The 23,616-nt window shown below is 42.1% G+C and overlaps 1 protein-coding gene across 3 annotated transcripts in view; it reads right to left on the bottom strand.

Moving 5' to 3' along the window:
* Positions 1-513: 513 nt before the first annotated feature.
* Positions 514-23,616, bottom strand: part of stxbp6 (syntaxin binding protein 6 (amisyn)) — a 104,163-nt gene continuing 81,060 nt past the window's right edge. Inside the window, exons 3-7 of one of the 3 annotated variants that reach the window (XM_056590488.1) lie at positions 12,917-13,047; positions 12,405-12,570; positions 9,004-9,093; positions 5,033-5,190; positions 516-2,861 (exon numbers count right to left, since the gene is read on the bottom strand). In XM_056590488.1, coding sequence (XP_056446463.1) covers positions 2,838-2,861; positions 5,033-5,190; positions 9,004-9,093; positions 12,405-12,570; positions 12,917-13,047 — 569 coding nt within the window. In that variant the 3' untranslated portion in view covers positions 516-2,837. Of the gene's footprint in view, positions 2,862-5,032; positions 5,191-9,003; positions 9,094-12,404; positions 12,571-12,916; positions 13,048-23,616 lie in introns of all 3 variants that reach the window. The other 2 variants (XM_056590487.1, XM_056590486.1) reach the window with 2 other exon arrangements.

The following is a 23,616-nucleotide window of genomic DNA, read 5'->3' as shown; positions in this document are numbered from 1 at the left end:
TAGGCCTATATTATTGTGAAATCCCCCCATGAGGTTTATCCATACAAAAAAATGCACAACTTTTAATTCAATTTAGAATCTTTTTGTTTACAAACTATACTTTGCGAAATTAATAACACCTCCGGGGGAGAGGCAATATCTTGCTGCTGTTATTATTAAACTTTGACTTTGCGGGGGAAATGCAACAGCGCTCACTATGACAGAAACAGTTTCCACTGTTAGTGGTAGTGTACTAAAAGTGTAGTGTGAGTCATCATGAAAAGCAGTGCGGCTTCATTCGGCGAACTCACCCTGTGGGTTTAACGTGTTATAATTTGATAGGGCCTCGGGAAGCTCTGAAGATTAAAATTAACCCGAGGTCCACTGGCTGGCTGGCTATCTCGCTGGCCGGCCGGTGACAGTCGGAGCTGCACTGCTAGTCCGTAGGGGGAGGGGCCCTCGAGCCGAGCGGTTGTGATGAAGTAATCACACCTCTCCACACCACGTGGCTGGGCGGAATCTCAACGGACCTCTACCTCCTCAAGGTGAAGATAACCGCGCGCTCCGTAGACGTTCTTATGTGAGACCGTACCGTATAATCCCTCCGGAAGCATCGTGAGTGCGTCAAATTTGAGGTTTTCTCAGTGATGCAAAAAAAGTTTGCATGTTAATGGTTGAAATACTTGCTGTTCTGATGAATATTTTAAATTGGACACATAATTAGGACACATTTTCCATATTTTCTTTTGCATCTTATTGTAGGCTATATTCATTGAAGACATATCCAACAAACTTCTTATCCTAATTAATAAACACAATAAAAAGGTTCTACCGAGCAAATCAATTGAAGTCGAGGGCTAATAAATATATAAAGCTTTTACACCTACTAGTGGTGTAGATTGGAACTGTCGCGCTTAAATGGAATAAAAGGTCAGCGTTTCTATAAACGATTTATCAGGGATCCCTAATAATAGTTCCCAATTAAATCCACTGGGCTGGGGTCTATAGGAGGGGGATAAAGACGATGTAGTCAATTTGAAAATCCAATTTCATTCTCATTTCCCAATAAAGACATCAGTCTTGAAAAACGTCATTCTGCATTGGGAGAGAAAGTAATGGCCCTATTTTATGATGTAATATTAGGCGTCAATGTGAAAACAAAACATATGCATAAATCAATGCATATTTATATTGCAGACATATTTTATGCCATATAGAGATGGGTATATTTCCATTCCTAATAGTACAAGTTCTCACTTAACAAAGCAAGTCACACTAAACACAATCCAGTTTAATGTCTCCTCTTTGTTTTATTAAAACAACAAACATCCAAAGTGTTAGGTTGAAGTATGAGCAGACCAGTAAGTAAGCCAAAAAATAGATTCATTAAGACAGCAGACTAAGAGTCCACAGTAGATGTTTTTCACCTTGAACTCGTCAACAAGTGATCAGCAAGGAGGACAATGCCAGTGCGCATCGTGAGAGTGTAACATTCATAAGAACAATCATAAATACAAAAAGTCAAATATGTTGCCCCTAAGCCACAGTTATGAGGTTCAAACTCACTAGTACACATTGATGCTGTTATTGGGGACACTGTCAATGTGTGAGTAATTTCCTCAGTATATACATATACGTAGTCATATCTTCACGAGTAACCCAGCCATGTCAACAAAATAAAACAAATATGATACAAGATAAGCTTATGATCATAGTTTAAACACAGCCAGGGAGTATCACAAGTTCACAGGACAAATCTGCTCGAGTAACACTGAACGAAGTGTGCAGGAATTACATGTATATGCTTTTATACAATGCTGAAGCTGGTGTACATTGCTACTGTATGGTTTTTTTCTCCCTTTTGACCTGTGAATTATAAGACCTTCCAAAGCTTATTCAGATGAAGAGTACAACATGGCTTTAACAAATGTATTTTTCTGTATTATTTGTAAAATAAGAGCACTGAATCTCCGCCGTTCTTGCATGCTTGAATCACAGAAGCGCATCCGAATACAAAGTGTTCATTGCGTTTCTGGCTAATACTCAAGTGCTTGAAACATGTGTAGACACTAAAGTAAGGGCCGCCAACTAGGGCCCTTTGAAAACCGTACATCGGAAAACCACAGCGGACACCACTCAACTGTCAAAGCAGCGTTTAGTTTGCAAGGGATTTCATCCGTCGTCTCAAGCGTACGTTTGAAGCAGGCGATGTTGTGTTTTCTGTTCATCAATGTGCCCGGCTAGTTGTACACTAGAGTCATCTCCAGTAGATGCCTTGCTTCTCGATCCCTCTTACACACACACACACACTCACGCACATACTTGCACACGCAAACACATTGGTCAAAGAGCCACAACAAAGAGGGCTCTTAACATAATGTAATGTATGCCCAAAAATAAAAATGAACAGCAGAAGACATGAACAACCAGTGTGAGGAATCATATGAGTAATTTATAAAGGGAGGACACTAATGATGGCCTGTGATGGTGAGGAGTAGGTCGGCCGCACCACACGAAGACACAAAGAGAACTTTTGTTTCGGCTCGTCGCAACATCGTTGTCTCGGCTTGTCACGTCTTTTTTAAATTAAGAAATCGCAAGAAATATATATATATATATATATATATATATATATATATATATATTCTTTCTCTCTGTTTCGCCTCAGCCAGCTTGCTGTGTCCATCCTCGTCAAGATGTGCCGGTATTAAATAATTATGTGTTACCTGTTAACAAATCCGCAAATATATATATATAAAAAGAAGATTAAAAACAATACAATCTGAGTTCCATCCGTTCTGTGGTGACAGGCTAGCGGCTGTTCTCCAAGCATCCTGCGAGCTGGGTTTGGCACTGGTCTAACACTTGTGCTTCATGGCAAGCTGGAGAGAGAGAGAGAGAGAGAGGGAGAGGGAGAGGGAGAGGGAGAGGGAGAGGGAGAGTTCAATTGGGTTAGGACAGCTTCCTACAGTACCAGTAATGTATATTTAAACGTCCTCATAACGAAAAATGCAAGTCAGCACAAAAAAATGTGCTTAGTAATCCCCTTTTTATTATTTTGTCCTGCAATAGATTATAATTTTTAGTTGGCGCTTGCCTGGTTATTCTCGCAAATAATAACAAAAAAGTGCAGCAACCATTATAGTTTTGGCCACACACACACACACACACACACACACACACACACACACACACACACACACACACACACACACACACACACACACACACACACACACACACACACACACACACACACACACACACACACACACAAGCACACACACACACACACACACACACACACACACACACACACACACACACACACACACACACACACTGCAGTTCAGAGATTGATCAGGTGGGGGAAGCAGAGCAGCACTATAGTGCGTTTGGCATTTAGATACCAAACCAATGGGAGGCGGGAAGGTGAGAACGTGTGCGCTATTGTCTCACTGTCTCACCTATGAACCAACTACTGATTATAATTTTGATGATCTTTTATTGAGTTGAGATGGAGTGCAGCAAAGCATTAGGAAAAAAGCAATAGCCCTACCTGCTCTTTCAAGCCTTTATCGGAAATCACTGTCTGAGTCTTTGGACAACCATGTGTGATTAATTAATAATGAAGGGTGAATGATGAGTGATGTGTGTGCCGACCATCATCCACATGCCCTAAATGCACCATTAAAAACCAAGTCAATACAAGGAGCCCAAAGACAGCCTTGTGAATGCAGTCTTTGGTATCTGTTGACGATTGTACTATTGTGCAGGCGGTTCATGATTGTCTTGATTCGAATAACTATAACCCAATTGTAACCAGTGGGTTACACCTTTTTGTTAGATAACAAGTATGATTGGAGGTAACTGAGAGCTCTGCCCTTGTCATGTGCTGAATTGAGATGAAGCATGGGAGAAGAATCATGGGAAGAATCCTGGGAACAAGCATGGGAAGATTAAGCTAAGAAGTTGCTGAGCCACGGAAGGACCCTGGTGGTTGTTTTGGGGTATCTTGCGTGAGCCCAAGAATAAAGTTTTGAACACAAGTATTGATTCCGTAGCCTTTCTGGAAGCTCCTGGACTTGGAAACTTGCACCTGAGTTTGAACCAACGTCTACATTTGATACTGTGTGTGAGGCTCCTGCTATCCACTGTGATTTATATAAGCTGAAGACTGAACAGCAGGGTTACAGACAGATGGTCTCAGAATGTAAGATCCAACTTTCTCAAACTCTTATTAAGCTAGGGCCCTAGTGCTTGACCCTGAGCCTCTTGGGTCTACTTGGACCTGGGCCCATGTTTGACCCAAAGATCTGTGACCTAAAGGATGGTGTATGATAATGATAATACACCAGATTTGTGGGTTACCAATGAGACTACTTCAGATCTACATAAATAAGCTGAAATTGATGGAGAACTTTAATTGCATAAATGTAAAGATTAAGTAGGTAACAATATTCAACCAGTGATGGTGAATGACATTACGTGGTTGACTGCAAGTTCCATGACTGATCAAGGGTTTGGGTTTGCTAGAGCCCTGGATTTTCCCTGTCTTATTGATATTTTTTTCATGAAAACAGGAAGCACAAGAGTACGGTAAATTATGCTACAGCCTCGTTAAGCAGCATGACAATAGGAGTGGGCAAATGGGGAAAACCGCAGAGAGAATAAGAGAATACGTTTAGATCGAGAGTAATGATGTGAATAGAAGACAAAAAAAGCCCCTAATGCCTGACACAAGTCCATAGAAAACTATAAAAAACTACGTTGTCTTCTAATGGCCTTACATTTAGTTTTACACCATTCCCTGATAATACCATTTGATTTGAAATTGGCTGTAATCAATAAAACTCTGAAATCATTTGATTGAAGTCGCATTGGCTAAAAGGACAGAACGTAAACTTAATACTCAGAGAGTTGTGTAGGAAAGAACCTCCGTGTATCACAGTTAGGTTCCCACACAGTAAGGGCTACCTCCTGGATTGTACATGTTACATGTCCCTCCCGTCACATCAGTCGCCCTGACTTCCCCCCATCACCAGGGTCTTACTTTGTGAGCCGTGACGGCGAACTGCTCGGAGCTGTTCATCATGTCGGCGGTCTTGTCTTCGGCGCGGCCCAGACGCTCGCCGCGCTCATTCAGGGCCTGGCTGGCCTTCTGAACCGCACTGGTCACGCTGTCAGCCGCTGTGTGCAGTATGCTGTTACCTGAGGGGAGCAGAGGAACAGGGAACTTATGCATGGGTATGAGTGGACGGCAGGCGGGAGAGAAAAGGAGAAATATAGGACAGAATGATTCCAATTGGCGGGGATCAGGAAGTATGATAGAGACCTTGAACTTAAGCTGTTCCATTGTAGTTTCTGTAAGTGGTTCAATCCGTGACCCAAAGCATTGTCATTAATACTTGAAAGCACATCAAAGTGGAGTCATGGAAGAACAACGCGTCAAACAAGCAAATGTGGTTTCCTCCCAAAGAACAGTCTTTTCTGTGAGAAGAGATGAACTGAAACTAACCCGTCACCCGTGTGTGCTGCTACCTTTCTCTTAACAGGTACAGAGTAATTCACTGTTTCGTTTTCCAGCATCACCGAGGCACTCTCAATGTCATGAGGTGGACACTTTTCAAATAATCGAAAAACCTGATCGCTCCAAAACGGGCTCTGCTCTCTGACGTGAAAATGTCCACCCCAGGACCTGCTCTTTAATGACTGAATGTCAATAAACCGTAGGTCGCAATGCACAATGCAACTTCGGGAAGCGCCGGTTTGTCATGCGGACAAGACGGTTAAAAAAGCTATTCATCTGAAGCCCTTAAGTTGTTGTGCCCAAATTGTGCACACAATGAACTAAACCAAAAAACAATTCCATTTTCTCATTGTTGCCACTGCGCTGGCACTCACCCAGGTTGGTATAATCCATCACCTTGGGAAACACTATGTAGATATGGGTATAAAAAACACTTTGGGAGAGGGAAACAATGGCATTGATTTGGAACTTATTTAGTCCATTGTTGCTTGTGAATTGCCTCCCTTGAAATGCCCAACAAGACAATGGGGGTTTTTGCTTTGCAGTGCCACTTATGACGCGTAGTTATTCTTTAGTGAAACAAAAAATACGCCACAACTAGGGCTGTGTGCGAGAGAGGACTGCAAAACACTGTAGACCACAGCCTAAGTTGTGAGTATGCTCATTATAGTCAGAAAATATTTATATTAATATAAAAATACCGAGCACTCGCCTACACACCTCACCCATGTAGAACAAATAAGAGCAAATTTAAGTTCTATGTCTTAACTTCAAACTGTCTCAGCGAAAATAGAGAAACAAATTCAGACATGCCCATTGGGGACAATACCAAGAGGTAATTCCTTCCTGGACCGTAAAACTGTGGCGATAAATGAGTGTGAGGGAAATGTTGAGGACAGAGAGTGCAAGGCTAGAAGGGACCGAGGGTGTTATTAAGACTCTGTGATTCCCTGACTGGAGCTGTGCAATATATAGTACATTCCTCTGTCCTGTGGCATTCAGGGAGGTAGGCGGATGGATAGATAGGAGGAGAGGGCACTGGTGCAGTGGCCTCCACATTACCGCCCCCGTGCAGACAGAGAGGAATCTTCTTTTCATTCAGAAAGAAGTTCATTCGATGCGTTGAGTGTTCAGCAAACACACACACGTACACAAACACATGGGCGAACACTATAGGCGCTGCACTGCATCAAAGCTCACACACTGAAACAACGCGAGACGCACAGAAGCACACCGTGTGAATGCAAATGCACACGCACAGCTAGGAGTTTTTTCCCCTGAACTGAGATTCTCTAGGGGTGACGCTACAAACCACAGGCTCTAGGCTGTCTGTCTCTGCGGGTTCTACTCAACCACCGCTTGGGGAAAGTTAAATTGCTGGTATTTAATCAACATTTTTCCAACCGGCAAGAAAACCGGTTGGATGGAAGGAGGCGTCTGTCCATCGAACAGGACTCGATATTTTTACAGTAACTTATGATGGTGTTTATCCGCGCATGTAGAGTTCTTGTTATTAAACACCTTAGTGGTTTAATACCACCGTGAAACATCTGTCGTGCAAAGCAGCATATAAATAAAGATCACTGTTATCATTATTACCCAATATGCTTCACCACGTTTCCGCCTTGGAATGTAAGGGCTTGCAATGAAGGATGCAGCGTCCTTGTAGGAAGGAAGACCTCTTCACCTCCAGACACTTTTCTCTTAATCCTCTACGGCTCAGAGCCGCCCGCAAGCATAATACCGGCAATCCCATTCCCCCAACCCACACAAACCCAGCCCTCCACGGCCCCTAAGCCCCCACAAACCCAGCCCTGGACAGCCTCCGGCACACACAACCCACGGCCATTTGGGAGCCTACCAATAACGAAACGGGTCCACCTTTTTCCATCCACCATTCCCATCCACTTTCCTGCCTGGCTGTTTCTTTGCAGTGAGACAGAGTGTAATCATATTCTCCTGGTTGGTGCATGTAATTACATGCACTGTCATGTGTAGGTGGACAGAACTGCAGAATAATGCCCATTGAAAATAAAGTCTGCTCTTATTTCGATAACATACACGCTCATTGAAAACAACCATGTTAATCAAGTCGTCCATCTGTTTACTAGGGAAGACAGCCTCTGGGTCGGTTGGTTTGGTTGATATGCTCTTGTCCGACTCTATTCCCATTGATCGGACTATCGCTGCAGCTACTTTCATAAAGACGAAAGCGCTTCTTACCCATTATTTTCAGGGGAGGGAGGGACATATGCAGACTGTATTTTTGAGTGATAGGCTTTATTGTGTTAGAAATAACATTGATTATTTATACCAATAACTTGTCTGGTGTGCGACCTGTAGATACTCTGCCCTAGATGAATCGGACTCGGACCAAGAGTTGATCCGAAACCCAATGACTTATGTCAGGTATGTCAGTCTAACAAGAATTTATTTAGCTTACTACAGCCCTACTTACTTTACAAAGTTGCTGCCGGAGAATTGAACGTAGAACCATACGATTTAGTTGCACAAAATGATCTCTCTCCATCACTCTCTCTCTTGAATTGCTATTTGGTAACAAAACACAAGTGAAATCCCAAATGGACTGCCATGCAGGCCAACTACCTGTCAGATTATCTACTGGAGGCGAAGACAAAGAAATAAAGCACAAAAGGGAGAAGGAGAGATAGAGAGAGACAAATGTGTGCTTTGGTTTTGTAAACGTTGAATGCTGCTCAAGCATATTGTTTGACCTCTGTAACAAGCTGTAACCAGCTTACAGTTAAGAAAAAATACAGAAATGCAAATAGGATATTTTTTTGGTGTTAGCCAGATGTTTTAAGGGAATATACCCTATTTTTCAACAATCACTGCATCACTATCAAACAATGCTTATGCTAAGAGATATGTATGCTAAGATGGGGGATACCCTGGAACATTGTGTCCTTACTGTACGAGAGCCACGGCACATCTGACAGATAAACAGGTACTAGGTTACCATGAATACTCGTCTGAGAGGGAATTTAATCAGCTGATAGATGTCATGATACTCTCTTTTTCAGCATAACCGTCTGGACCGAGGGAATGCTTGGTGTGAAGGAACAAGGAAATATACTCAGTTACACAGAGCCCCGTCCGGTCCCTCCAAACAGGGACGCTATTGTAATTCTCCTTAAGCTGACACACCCTCCCTCTGCACCAGAATAGCCCGTCTGTCCTTAGAGTAATGGATTAAAACATGACCTTTTGATAACAACTAAACCCCTTATCCTGGGTCATCATCCCTCTCTCTGATACATGATGAATAACTTGAGAATGCCAGGAATGTAAACAAACATGTACTGTATATGTTAACACGGGACAAAGTCGAAGTTGATGTTTTATTGGTAAACACAGGTAATCAGGAAAGCTGGCCTTTTTGGGAAAAGTCCTTGGGTAGTGCTGGAAGTGTTTCAACAAACGGGGTTAATTAAAATGTGATTTCATAACTTTATGAGACACCCCTGTCTTACCTTGTCTGCGTAGATGCCCATGTTGGACAACCAACTCTTTCCTCATCTTGCTCAAAAAGACCCTGCAACGAACAACTACATCCTGGTCCTCTGTCATGAGAAAATAATCAAAGTCAAAATGTTTTAACTTATATTTACAAATATTTTGTATCTTTTGAAATTAGTCCCAAACTGTTACTTTTTTGTTTGAAAAATCCACTGTCAAAATGAGAACACGGTGATGTTAAAGCACTTCAATCCAAAAGTTGTGTTAAAGCAGGTTAGGCCAATCCAATTCGATTATTGTTAGATCAAAATGGTGTGTTATTTCTTTATCTATGCATCTGCTAATGGGAAGCTTCACAAGTGACTGCTTTTTTTGCATGAATAAGATGACTTCCCTTCCAGTAACCTGACCCAAGGAGTAATAGCTCAACCAATATTAAACTTGCAACTAGATAAATTATATTTCACCTATTTATTTAACAGCACTTCACTCTAATAAACAGTCATATGTTTATCTCAATGCAGAGGCTCTAACCTGATAAAACGGACCAAAAAAAGTTTCTCAATGCATCATTTAAAAAACATAACTGACTCTGACCTGAAAGAACTGAAAACGTTTTAAGGTTCTGGAGAGTAATTAGGAAACAGGGCGTGGGGGAGTGCCCTGATCAAAAGGCAAACACAACGCGTTACATCTTTTAATTAGCAACCAAAAGCCTCACGAACATCTAAAACACTTCACGGTGCACGCCCTATTTATGCACTTGAAACGGGTCATATGCTATTGGCTTGGTGTCACTGGACAAGAACCTAAGGCAGTTCCAAAAAATGTCTAACAAAGAATGGCTGTAAAAAACAACAACATACATAAAAGGAATCCCAGATGAGTAAGTGATGGTATTTTTGTGCAAAATAGACACATATACACAGACATATATACACACACACACGCACACACACACAAACACACATACATACACAAACCTTTAACACGTTACACTTATCGGCCATATGTGCTAAAGAAGAGCAATAGACCAAATTATGTCCACCACACACAAAACCCCTTTGGTTTTGTATCCAGCAAATTGACAGGGTAAGTGCCACTAAATTCAGCTCCACACTGTCTCAGTGTGCTGTCAAAAAACAAAAGGGTAAAGCTAAGCTCTAGACATTGTCACCAGTGATAATGCCTCCAAACGCTGTGATGGCCCCAGAACATAAAAGACTAAGGCATCGAAAATCCCCCACATAAATTGACGTATTATTCCCTGTATGTTTTTACAATTCTTGATGCTCCTAAAATGCAGGGAAAAGTGTCAGGTTGTATTGTGTTGACGGCGCAACCAATAAAACATGAGTTTGAAGGATGAGATGATTGGCTGTCTCTTCTATAGGATCTAACTGCATGGCTGGTTGATCATGTTGCCTTTCATTCCTGTTGTCTGAGATGGGGTCCTTCCAGTTCACTGTTAAGCCCTTAGTGACCACTTCACACAGCTTATTAGGTTGACTCTCCCTGGAAAAAAATTCACCTAATAGTCTCTGGCAAAATAAACAATCTCTGGACATTCAACTTCCTCCCCAGGGGGTGAGCTACTAACTACCTAATGATGTATGACCAATCTTTTTCCTCTTCTACCCTATGTTGACAAACAATGAATTTGCATAAAGCGACATCCCATGGGTAAAATCTATATCCTTCTTTGTGTTCCTCAGAAGGTCCACTCCTTGACGGTCTCTGAAGAGAAGAGTCCACCGCAGTCATGGTCCCACACCCGAGCAGCTTGATGTGTTTTGTTTTGCACTGGTGTGAGACTTAAACCGACGTGGACAGAACCGGCGGTGGCCTCCTCTTCGCTCCTCGTCCCGTAACACTCCATTTGTTCTTAACTACTTTGGAACGTTTTATTGAGACGTATTGCTTACGCTTGAAAAGTGCTATTTAATAACGTGTGTCTATGAAAGCTAGCTACAAGGGGCTTATTTCCTTCATGGAAAGCATTGTCGTTTTATGTAACCCCCTAACTTGTGTGATGCCTGTGATGTCAGCCAGGCTGAGCACTACAATGGGATAATAGTGTGTAGAACCAAGGACTGTAGGCGTGCGGGTGTGATGCTACATCTGCTCCCCACATGAATTCCTGCAGTGCAGACACAGTGCTATACCTCACACCATGACAGCACTGCCCACACGCACACACTAACACACAGTACGAGAAAAAGTATCACAACAAACAAGACACATTACGTACGGACAGAGACAGATGAGAGACACACACACACACACACACACACACACACACACACACACACACACACACACATACACAGTACAACAACCCTCCATATCCAATGAATGGATAGAATGATGGCCTCAATTGCACACACAAACACTGTGTAACAAACACACACACCTAACCTTTGGTTGTAGCATGGGAAGGGTTATTTTTTGGTTGAGGTTGTAGATGTTTCGGGGGGCGGGGGAGTATGTAATTCCATAAATAACCCCATGAATAAACCAGTAGGCCCAATGCTGTTTGAAGACATGATGATAAACAGATCGATATTGATTATGCCATTCAGAATTCCACACCCCCGACAGGCGCCATGGCCACGGCAGAGATTATATCACCAAACCCTTGTGAAAACAAACTCCATCTCTACACAATCTTCAGACTGATCATCTATACATTAACCACATGCACATGCAAATACCATTCATTTAAAAATCTAACGTTAGGATATTTGAAAATGTGTGTTTGTAGTGGATGATGTTAATGTTTACATGTGGGAGTGGCAGGAATTGGGAGTTTTCCCGGGATACATAATTAATGAGTAATAGTAATGTTGATTAAATCCAAAAAACACCACATCAAAAACAGAACAGTGGTCTTCCGGTTCTGACCACACAGTAAGGGAAGAATGTAATTACACACAGCACACTCACTATAACAGTTAGTTGGAGGGTCGGAGCTACTGGTTTGGTCGTCAATTAAGTATGATTCATCCACATAGAATCATACCTCGAAGACGAACAACCGTGGATAACCGTGGGTCTCTACGTAAATGCAAAATATGTACTTATTTGATTTCCCCGATTCTGATCATAGTCTGTGAAAGGTTTCGGTTAATAGTATTTTTTAAGTTTTCGCCTCCCAATTTTACGGAGGCGCACATCAGGCCCTGGTGGTGGACGCAAGTAAGGTTTGGATGGATGTAATGGGTCCGTAGACCCCAGTGCATCACGTCGACGCGCAACCATAACTAAGCCTTTAGGCTACGCCTGTGACGTAGAGACATATGGTGTACCAATGGTGGTTACTCCACACAGAAGACCTCACCGTTGCAAATAGCACTCGTGTGCGTGTGAGGATTAAGGAGGGACAGTACTGCTTGCGGCCGCAGACAATATTTACCTCCCATCAGTTTGGCCTGACAGTTGACGAACTCGGGTTTCTTGTTGGGCGTGTAGCGCTGACAGGTGTGATGGAGGATCTGGACGAAGGTGCACTTCTCCCCTGCCGAGCTGGCGGCCCACTGGTCGAAGGCGTTGTCGAACGTCAAGTCAAACTCAGGACAGTCCTGGGAAATCACGCGCACGCAAGAAGGACATGAGTCAAGCTTCAGCAATGGTGTGATGGGTGGGGACAAGTAAACTATTCTTCATTGAGTCATTTGACGCTTCTGTAAAAATTAACAGAGAGAATCAATTGTAATGGACACATGTCATTAATCAGCAGGTTAGGGCATCTCGGTCAAGGATGTAGACTGTGGACATTGGGGTTCGAACCCAGAACCCATGGGCTCTGAGTCAAACACTCTAACCACACTAGACTATGCAGCCTTCTGAAGAAGAAACAACTTCTCCCATGAACTGCAGAGGGAGGGTTTTTAACAATGTATATCAGTGCAGAATGGACATACTCACTCTGTTGGGGTCGATGCCGTTGATTTGCTGTAGCTGGTCTATGGTCCACATTGACCTCTTGGTGAAGGCAGAGGAGCCCACAAACTGCTTGACTTTGGTAATGGACAACTGGGATGGCTTCCTATTCGTAACTGGGAACATAAAAAAAGTAGGTTTATTGTTGGGGTCGCCCTTAGCCTATGGTGAAATTCTTTATGGAAAAATTTCTTTCAGTTTCAATCTCCATCACGTGCAACTCATAAATAACGCAAGCATACTTGGATTTAGGAAAAGTGAGTTTTGCACAAACTTGATGGATGTATTTGCACTGGGACAAGTAAACTGTTCCAAAACAACAATTCAAATATAAGAACAACATAAATAAGCAGTATGCAAAGGAAGTGTATAAAGTTTCCAATAGTTTTCTGAACTCGATGAAAGGAGGCTACACTCGCAAATTTAGACCAGGGTTGAGCTACAGCAGACAGCGTGGTTATAAAGTGTATGCTTCAAGAAAGCCATATCCATTAAAGCAGTGGAGTAGCCAGTGAGTTTCACATAAAGCAGAAGGAATAACTGGGGAGTAGCCTTGTCCTTTGAGGTTATAGATACTTAAATAGTTTCGACTAACAATATTTTTTAGCACAAACCTGCATAATTTAAGTTTCTTAACTTAAGCTGAGTGAAGCCTGTTCTCCAGTGAGATGCAGGCTGATAACATCCTATAACTGAGATCAACAAATTGGGCTATGTCCATAGCAAAGTGAAGCCTACCTTGAATGTGAGTTGTGTGTGTGTTGGGTCTCCAGGTGTGCGTATGTGTGTGCGTGTGCGTGTGTCTATTTTAAAGAGGAATTATATCAAAGCAGGCTTAACATTAATTGTTGTCTCCCTAACTGAACAACAACAGTTCATGTTATCGGCTCCTGCAATTAGTTGATTTCAAGTTGATCGGTAAGTCACAGGTCATACTTTTTGGCCGTATGTCGGCCATTAATGATTTGTGGCTGATTAGTCCATCACCACCTCTTGGCTACATTATGACCACTGGAGCAGTTGGGATCAAAAACCTGCGTGTAATCAGTGTCAACCAGACTACCAAAAGTCCCATGCTTCCTCTGTAACAGCTGTGGATGGCAGAATCAACAGAGAATGTTAACAATAGACATTCCACTGTTGTTTCCAATAACAACAAGAATCTGATGATACATTTCCTGAAGGAAGCCACAGCCTGATCAAGTACAGCAGACTCCTGTAAAAAAGCAAAGGGTGATCCAAGTACAGTATTTATCCCTTCTAAACGTGTGCTAGAGCCTGATGTGTCTATACTGTGCATCTACACAGAAATAATAAAAATATATATATCGTAAGTACCACAATGTGTAGAATGCACCTAGAAGTCCTTCCAAACTGTGCCAAACAGGTTGTTTTACTTCATCAATAATGATGAAACTCTCTTAATGTATTGCTGATGGTGAATTTTCTTTTTTTCTACTAACTGTATTTGGGACAATATACAAAACAGCTTGAATTCCTCATTTTAATCAGAGGATGTCGTCAAACAAAACACCACAATCCACATCCTGCTCCATGACATCACACTGACCTGCCATGACCTTGTTACTCCAAGCGATCCCATACACTTCCATGTCATTCCCACTCAGGAATTCTACACTTGAGGCTTTCCATGGCGAGATCAAAGCTCACTGTAAATGGATCATCCAGGGGCTACATTTTCGTCATGTGACCCGAGGGCTTCCTCTGATTGGTTAAATTGCTGAACCTTCTGTGTACCTCCTGGAAGGCCATAACATAATTGTGTTATGCTTTACGCAGGTACCCTGGTTAATGTTAGCTCTGCACACGTGTCATGTCCGATATCCAGATTGGCCCCAGGTGCTGCCTTACTCTATATCTGGTACTGATCACTGGAGTGTTGGTACTTTTCAAATTAAAATGCTAACATCTTGGTCATTGTTGTCATCATAATGGTTCCATGCATTGCTGTTCACCAGTGCTTTCCTGAAATATGTTTCAGAAGCCGCACCCTTTATTCTCCATTCAGAGTGGATTTTCATAATAAAAGTGGGGATGGGTTTTGCGTCAGAAGGGATGTTTGCACAGGTCTGCTAGGTCAATTTGGACAGCTGTAGCTCATTGTGTGAGGGTGGCCTGACTCTGGGGGGGGGGGGGGGAGTACAGTAGAAGGAGAGACAGCATGATGAAGACAGACAGGCTGTGGGGAAGGTGTGCCACCGTTTCATACCATTTTGTTCTTCATTACGTTGATTCAATCCCAAACCGCACAGACCACCACCATGTTAAATTGATACATCTTGGGTCACAAGTTGGCAATGTCCTTTCAGGGGTGGGGGGTTATAATCCGCCACTATGTGAAAGGGTAAAACCGTAAAAATAAAGGTCATTCAATACCATGTGAACTGCAAACAGTACTGTATAGAGCACAGTGTCGCTTGCAGCCCTAACATGATTAACTTGGGGATCCGAGGGAAAAAGGGGGTAGGGAGGATGTACAGTGAAGGAGGTCCAAATATGGATATAACCAGAGAGCGAGAGAGGGGGATGGAGAACAGGAGAGAGAGTGAGAGAGATTGCTGGACAGAGAAAGCGAGAGACAGAGACAGTGAGAGTGCGTGCAATAGACAAATGATAGAGAGAAAGACAGTCTTTTTTCATGTGTGGTGTTATTGCCATCATCTACTGGCCAGACTCTCTGTAATCCTGCCCTGCTTCATGTGTCTGGAGATCTGTCACGAGTGTGACCTGACTGCAGATGAGAAAAAAAATCCCTAGCAGAGCACAGTAGTTGAAAGGGAGCTGTACTGTAAAGTAAAACATAATGGAGCAAAGCATTCCTTTCTTGTTCATTATTTAATATGCAAACTCTATTAAAGGTGCTAGTCTCCCTATATATTGGATGATCTTGTAATCTTTGAACTTTTTTCCAAATATATTTCAGATATAGAGAAAATATAAATCTCATCTCATCTCATTTTCGTCCGCTTATCCGGGGTCGGGTCGCGGGGGGAGCAGCTCAAGCAGGGGGCCCCAGACTTCCCTTTCCCGGGCCACATTGACCAGCTCTGACGGGGGGATCCCGAGGCGTTCCCAGGCCAGTGTTGAGATATAATCTCTCCACCTAGTCCTGGGTCTTCCCCGAGGTCTCCTCCCCACTGGACGTGCCTGAATCACCTCCCAAGAAAGGCGCCCAGTGGGCATCCTTACCAGATGCCCGAACCACCTCAGCTGACTCCTTTCTAAGTAAAGGAGCAGCGGCTCTAATCCGAGTTCCTCACGGATGGCTGAGCTTCTCACCCTATCCCTACGGGAGACGCCAGCCACCCTTCTGAGAAAACTCATCTCGGCCGCTTGTACCCGCAATCTCGTCCTTTCGGTCATCACCCAGCCCTCATGACCATAGGTGAGGATAGGAACGAAGATCGACCGGTAGATCGAGAGCTTTGCCTTGCGGCTCAGCTCTCTTTTCGTTACAACGGTGCAGTAAAGCGACCGCAATACCGCCACCGCTGCTTAAAATATAAATGCAAAGGGTTATTTGCAGGAAGTGGATATGAATAATGAATCACTTTTCACAAAAGATAACGTTGAATTCGATATGTTTTATATACTTACAGACATAATGTTGAGAGGTAGACCCTATTATGCATCGGTAAACCTCTGAAAAACATATCTGTTGTCTCAGGCTGCAGTACTGCTGCACACTCAACCCACTCGCTATACTGAGGTCTTAATCAAAGAGCCAATTTCATATTCAGACCCTGCCTCACACTTAGGGCAAGTCGCTCTCTGGCTTACGAAGCAATTACTAAAAGTCACCGAATACTGAAGGGGTCCATCATCTATGATCCCTGCTGATTTCTTAATTCATTCTCTGAATATGTTTTTCTTTAATGAGAAAAGGCAAGGATACCAAAATAAATATGAATGAATTTATCACCAGAAAGCACACGTCCAGTTATAACCAGGTACACTCAAAGTTACACTGTGGACATTGGTGTTCAAACCTTTTTGGCTGGGATTCAACACCCTTATCGAAAAAGATCACATGACTTATTATGAATCTAGAAAAGATGTAAAATGTAAAATGGGTGGCTACTATAGAGAATCTACCAAAGCGTTGCCTGAAGATGGCTGCCAGAGGAAGATTAAAGTATGGTTCACAGCCACTCGCTGTCATTGTGCCTTGCTTTAATGTCCTTTGAATCACAGGGGCCTCAATGTGCTCATTGCCAAGGGCATGAGCTTTTGCCTGAAGGGAATCCACATACCAGCCAAACATTTTTATCACAGTTGTGGTTCCTTGCAATGCTGTTTACATGAATTTAATGATCATGTGCGAAGTGTGTGCACTTTATACTTTGAAAATGGGCCCGAGCATTTGCGTTTCATGTTTAACAGAGTGCTTTGCTAACGAAATGTGATCCAGTGCAACTCTTGCCAAAATAAGTGTTTTGGCAGTGCAATGCACACAGCTAGATTCAGGCCAGCGTTCAGCACAATCAAAACAGAATTATGAAGACCGCCCAGGAAGGCCCAACTTAAAATAATTACACAATGACCAACATCTGATAGGCATGAACTAAATATTATACACAAGAGAACACAACAATAGCAAAAAGGTTGTTTATTAGTTAAAATTTGCATAAATAACACAGTCTTTCCATCTTCAGAAGCATTTCAAAGTTCCCATATCCAGCAGGTGGGCTATGGATCCCTTGAGAAATCATCTGTTACCGTAACCATGGTAATCTAATTTGCATCCCATAAAAGGCACCTGTTGAGCGAGTGGCAGCTGCACCTGACTAGGGACAACACACAAATGCTTACGACCCATCCACCGGCAACGTTATATCTACATTCATTCCTGCTTTATCTTCCAGTTAGTCCAATATTGGTACCTCCATTTGGGTGCCAAAAAAATGTAAGCCTTTTAGCTGAAGATGACCTTCGCTTGGAACTCACCACGAAGAGTCCTCTAGAAAGTCAGCATGGTTCAGTTTTGCACACACTGAAAAGTGACTTGGTTCCACAATGTAGTGAGCCAAGGTTCCTACTTGGGAGAACAGGCCGGGTTCATCCGCCAGTCAGTGTAAAACCCCAAGAACCAATCATACACTACAGGTGAGGTCAAAATATATTGTGCAAACATTGGTTCAGTGTTTTCATGTAATAACCAGTTGAACAAAAATAAAAATGGATTTTGGTGTTTAGACTAGACATCTGCAAGCCATATCGTTAAACAACTGAAGCAAGAACTCGCTGTGTGTAGCTTTACTAGGAGAGGCCTCCCAAAGCTTTGTGATGTCAGTGTTTGCGGATCCAAGCCAGGCATATGGTCTATGGCCTTTGGGTCTTAAGCATAACATCAACACAGAATGACCCACCATTACAACACTGAAGGTGTAATCATGTTGTACTCTTAAAAAGCACTACCATCGCTTAGGGAACTATATGACCAGATCAGTAACCAAACAGCAATAAAATATCCTTCCCTACAGGTTGAATTCTGGATCTGCTGGCACGTTATTAGAAAGTCTCAAGAGTCCTTTTCTCACTGTCTAGGTCCCATGATTACAGGTCTATTTTAAAGCAAACCCCCATGCTGCCATCCTGCCAGAGCTGAGACACACTGTTATCTTCGGAGAGAGCCTGTCAAGCGGGATGAGGCAAGCTGCTAGCATGAGCCCAACCACTACACCCAAGGACAATCGCCTCCACAGGCTGCCAACAAGGAGGCATCTCCCCATGAGCCCTGGATCTGCATTGATGGAAACCAAGCAGGGGCTGTTGAGAGAGCAGTGGTGGCGCACAGGGAGAGATACCACACACTATGTCATAGAGAAGACAAATATGTCTCAGAAAACACGCACAAAAGAGACTGGCAGCATTCGACACACTCTCAATTGAGTAGCAACAATGCACTCCACAACAGTTACCCACAGTAAGACTATTGTGTTCAACTTGTGACTCATTCGTTTACATTTTATTTCTATGGCGGCGATGTTTACCTATTTTGCAAACCAACTGTATGGCCAGAAAGATGTTACTCAAGTTTGAAGTGATCAAATTATAGTAATTATAGAACTAACTGAGTAGAACAAAGCAACCCACTGATTTTAACTGCTGTATTTTGACTTTAATGGCTTATTTCTCACAAGAATATGAAGTTAGAATAATTAATGCTAATGGTTATGAAAATCAGTTGAAAGAGAATGCACAGTGTTTCTGCTAATGATGATTATGAAAACAAAGGGAAACTGATTCATTGTGGAAATCAGTGTCCCAAGTATGCACTTGATTCGCAGTGAAGAGGTTCTGGGTTAGATTCCCAATAATTATTATAACACCCATTTTTCCATTTCAATTTTTACAACCCCATATGATAATTTGTTAAATATAAATGTTGACTAGCATCCGATTCACTTTTTTAGGTAAAAATGTTCTGAAGGGACACAATATATTTTTTTATCACATACCGGCTACTATGCTAATTGCACATCAAATTGGCAGGGTTTTGTCGTTAATAAGCGAGAGGAATACTGTGTATTTTATTCATGAATACAACTGTAGTATTACTTTCATCCCTGCTTGTATTGTCTTCGCCTCGACCACGTGCACAGAAGAAGCTACGGTATGGAAAAATACAATTGAGTGATCCTACGCTATTTTATAAATAACACATCTCTAGATCTCGTATGTCACGTTTTTTCCTCAATTGCCCTGTTATGATAACAGATTAAATATTTTTATGATGGTAGGCTAAATGGAATTGTCCCCCAACTCGAGAAATTCAGTCGATGAAAGTGATGCCAGAGTGAACAGGCCACTATTCAGCTGGTCTGACCTTATAAAAATCTTTCCTTCTATCCGGTTACCTTGAGGAACATAAATAAGTGTAATTCCAACCTGAAAGGGCTTTTTAATGATTCTCGATTTTGACTTGATTAAGTCTTGATTTACATCCAGCCAATTCCCTTTTCAATCCAATTATAAACATGCTCCGGAAAAGCACAATAAAAGGAAGGCAGTTTGACAAATTGTTAATCAGCTATGCAAAGCCAATAGATTAAAGTCTCAGAGGTGAAGCAATACCTTACAATTGGAAGATATTTCTTAACAATTTGTACTTAAATATGAAGCCTACCTTGTACCAAAAATACCAAATACCATTATAGTGCATTTCAGAAGAACAGATGTTAACGTACAGGGTTGATTTGATATGCTCATTGAAGACAAATTAATATAAATATTTCATTGATATGGGTGGCAAGCGAGTACAGCCCATTATTAAATCCTAGCTAATGGCCCCGTGATGCATTCATTCACAGCCTGTGGTAGTGTCAGTCTGGGACAGTACACTGATCAATGGAAAGGATTCAGTCAGCGGATTGAAGAATGAACAACCTGAGGCAGAGGAAGACTAATAACATCTCACTGGAGAACATTTTCATTGGGAAGTGTTGGGAGAATGATTAAAATAAACATTTGGAAGAAGATGGCTAGAAGGCTTGAAGTTAACTGGCACAAATAAGTACAAATTAACCAGGATTCTGGATTAATCATGGTTGAACTTGGCCAACTTGGCCATCTTGGCAGGGGGTAGCGGTGGGGAAAACACACACACACACACACACACACACACACACACACACACACACACACACACACACACACACACACACACACACACACACACACACACACACACACACACACACACACACACACACACACACACACACACACACACACACACACCCTGGAATCTACAATGCGGCCTCACTCGATCTCCTATATCCTGCAGTGCTGCGGAGCCCTTAATAGCCTGATCACAATAAGAGATTCCTCCACAGCCAGGATCCATAGATGCACAGGGGAACAGTTAATTACCCTGGGCCACTGACCCAGGGGTTTGGCTGTCACAGTTTGATTACATCGGCTGCACTGAAATATCTCTAATGTCTCTAATGGCTTGCGTGTCTTGTTGAAACAGAGCTACTGTTCTACTCTCCACTGAAACTATCAGCTCCAACAAACTTGGAATTTCATGGGTTAAATTGTGTTGATTGGTTTATTTATTTGTAATGGAATTTGGGGATTGCGGGGAATAATATTAATGGGCACAAGTATTGCAGAGCTACAGACCCATTTCTAGATTGAACAATGTTTTTTATTTGTAACATTTATTTATCCATGGCAAATTGGCCAATTTGTGGACATCAGCTCGTTGCTTCATCTTCAAACATTAAAGTAGTTGGATGGATGAATAAAGTTGAGTACCCTGAGGGAGCCACTAACAAGGGAGGAGAAGAGGAGGAGGACTGAAAAGGAGGAGACAACAGGCATACAAATACAAACAGGAAAGTGCAAAGCCATAAAACGGTTTGAAGCGTAAGCTTCGCTAGACCAATTGACCTGGGCAAGGGCCCCAGGGATAATCTGCTGTGCCACGGTAAAATCTGACGTACTAACAAGCAGTAAAACATGAAATGAACAGCGTAACAAGAGTTTTATAAAAAGCTACTGTGTTTGGCAATGGATTTCTTTAGACTTATAATGATGGGGAAAGGATGGATTTGTTTCCTTATCCCCAATGTAAGAAGGATAAAATACAAGCTGAGAGGCGGACCATGCTGCCCAGGTCCGTACAACGCGGTGCCCACATTACTGTCTATGCTTGGCAATGTGCACTTCTTAGCCGGTGCACCCCGGCCTCACGCAGAAATCCATCAACCGGCCAGCAAAAGAAAATCCGTATTGAGGAAGGATAATACGAAAAAAGGTTGTCATTTAATAACAACCAAAGCTGGAAAAGAACGTAAAATATCCCGCCTCATTAAATATTGAAAATACTGAAAGTTATATCCCACAAATGGAAGGAAAGAATTCCAGAGCGGCTTAAACTAACACTCAATATTTCAATTTCCCTTCAACTGTGCAGAAAAAAAGTCTACAGGAGAGCCTTACAGAAGACAGTTTAAGCAAAAGTCCTCAACCAATTAAAGATGACCCAAATATTAAGCTAGGGAGCAGATTACTTATAATCATTGCCAAAAAGGCAAGATTCTGCTTGAAGAATAAAAAGATCAAAATGGTCAATATAGTGGGTCGATTTCTTTGAACTTGGACATCTTAACAGGACTCATTGCTGAGCTCATCCTGTGTATCATCTGTGTCCTGTTCGGTAAAGCTAAATAGGTCTTAGCGCAATAAATGGACCACCCTCTGTATCCATTATTGCAGAAACAACTCTGTCAAAATAGCTTACATACAAGGCGACTCATGAAAGATTAAATATGTGTAAAGAATAACAGAACATAGGTTAGCTGCCAGGCATTTAAAAATGACAGCCATGAACATGAGAAACTACCAAGGGACTAAAACATGGGAAAACATTCTGCTAACTTTTCAATTTATTTGGTAAATTGTGAAGCCGTTTGTTTTGTGTTTCACGAAGCCTTGGGTTACAATGGCAAGAGGCTTTAACGGCATCAGCAATCATTTTCAATGCTTTTTCAGAGCATAGAGTATTATGTCTATAAGTGTCTCTTTGTGTCTTCATAGAAAACGCCCCTTCTTATTGGTATCGGCATGCGAGTGCACTTGCATTAGTTAAGAATCAGTTCACGAATTATATCACATTTACAGCTCACCAGTACCCGAACCACTTTTTTTTTTTTACAAGATAATAGAATGGAGAACAAAATAAAACATAAAACTAGGAAATGAAAAGCTTCACACGGAAAAATATCAAAAGATATTCATGGGATCTTGTTCTAAAGTAATATCCCATCCCAATATCCCATCAAGGTCAGCTTTGAGTGGATGCTTCAATAAAGAGAAGCTGATTTACAGATCAGACACACTCATTGTGACAGTCTTACAGCTCTGCCTTACACCGGCATAGACCATAGAAATGTTTGCTACAGTTTCCAAGAAGTCTGTCAGTCACATCTAAACCTTTTACCTTTCCCTATCGAGGTACTGTTAAGTATGCATACACTTCTAAAGTGTAGTGAAGTTGAGGTATAAACCGTTGGGATAGTAAATGTTTGGAAAGGTTAAGTGTGATTATTGTCAGAGTGAGATTGAGGCAAAAAGTCACAAGTCATTGGGACTTGAAACCAGAAAAGTCCATTTAGTTGCCCTTATAAAAGCGCTGAAGGTGACCTCTCAAAGTCGCATACGACGCGTCATTCTTCCTTCCCTTGTCAGATCTCTGCACAAACTTCAGAGGGTAATCTCCCCTGAGACACCTCAACAAGATCAAGGACATGAAGACATCCTTACAGAGAAAGACAATCTGTCAGGCACAGCTAGTGAGTGAGTGAGTGAGTGAAATTTGTCTGACTTTTTTTGTTTTTATTACAACTTACCAATGAAATATGACACGTGAACAAGGTCATCGGCAGTCAGCACAATCACGATTCCATTCTAGTAACCTATAACGCCAGTGTTCCACCTAAAAAAATCGTATTTTACTCAAACTGTATTTTTCTGTGGATTTTCTTTATCAAGGGAAAACCTGCAAAGCTCTTGTTTAAATTCAAAGTATCTGCATGTATTTAGAGGAAGCCGAAGTAAATAGCATGGACCTTACTGAAGCAATGGTGCCTCGAAGCGCTGAGCCAAGCACTATACACAACTTTGTTTACCTCTTCTTGCCGGGTTTATCAGTG

Source organism: Gadus chalcogrammus, chromosome 5 (assembly GCF_026213295.1).
Source record: "Gadus chalcogrammus isolate NIFS_2021 chromosome 5, NIFS_Gcha_1.0, whole genome shotgun sequence".
NCBI classification, from domain to species: domain Eukaryota; kingdom Metazoa; phylum Chordata; class Actinopteri; order Gadiformes; family Gadidae; genus Gadus; species Gadus chalcogrammus.
The sequence above is the reverse complement of the archived record's forward strand: the minus strand, read 5'-3'. Positions and strand labels throughout refer to the sequence as shown.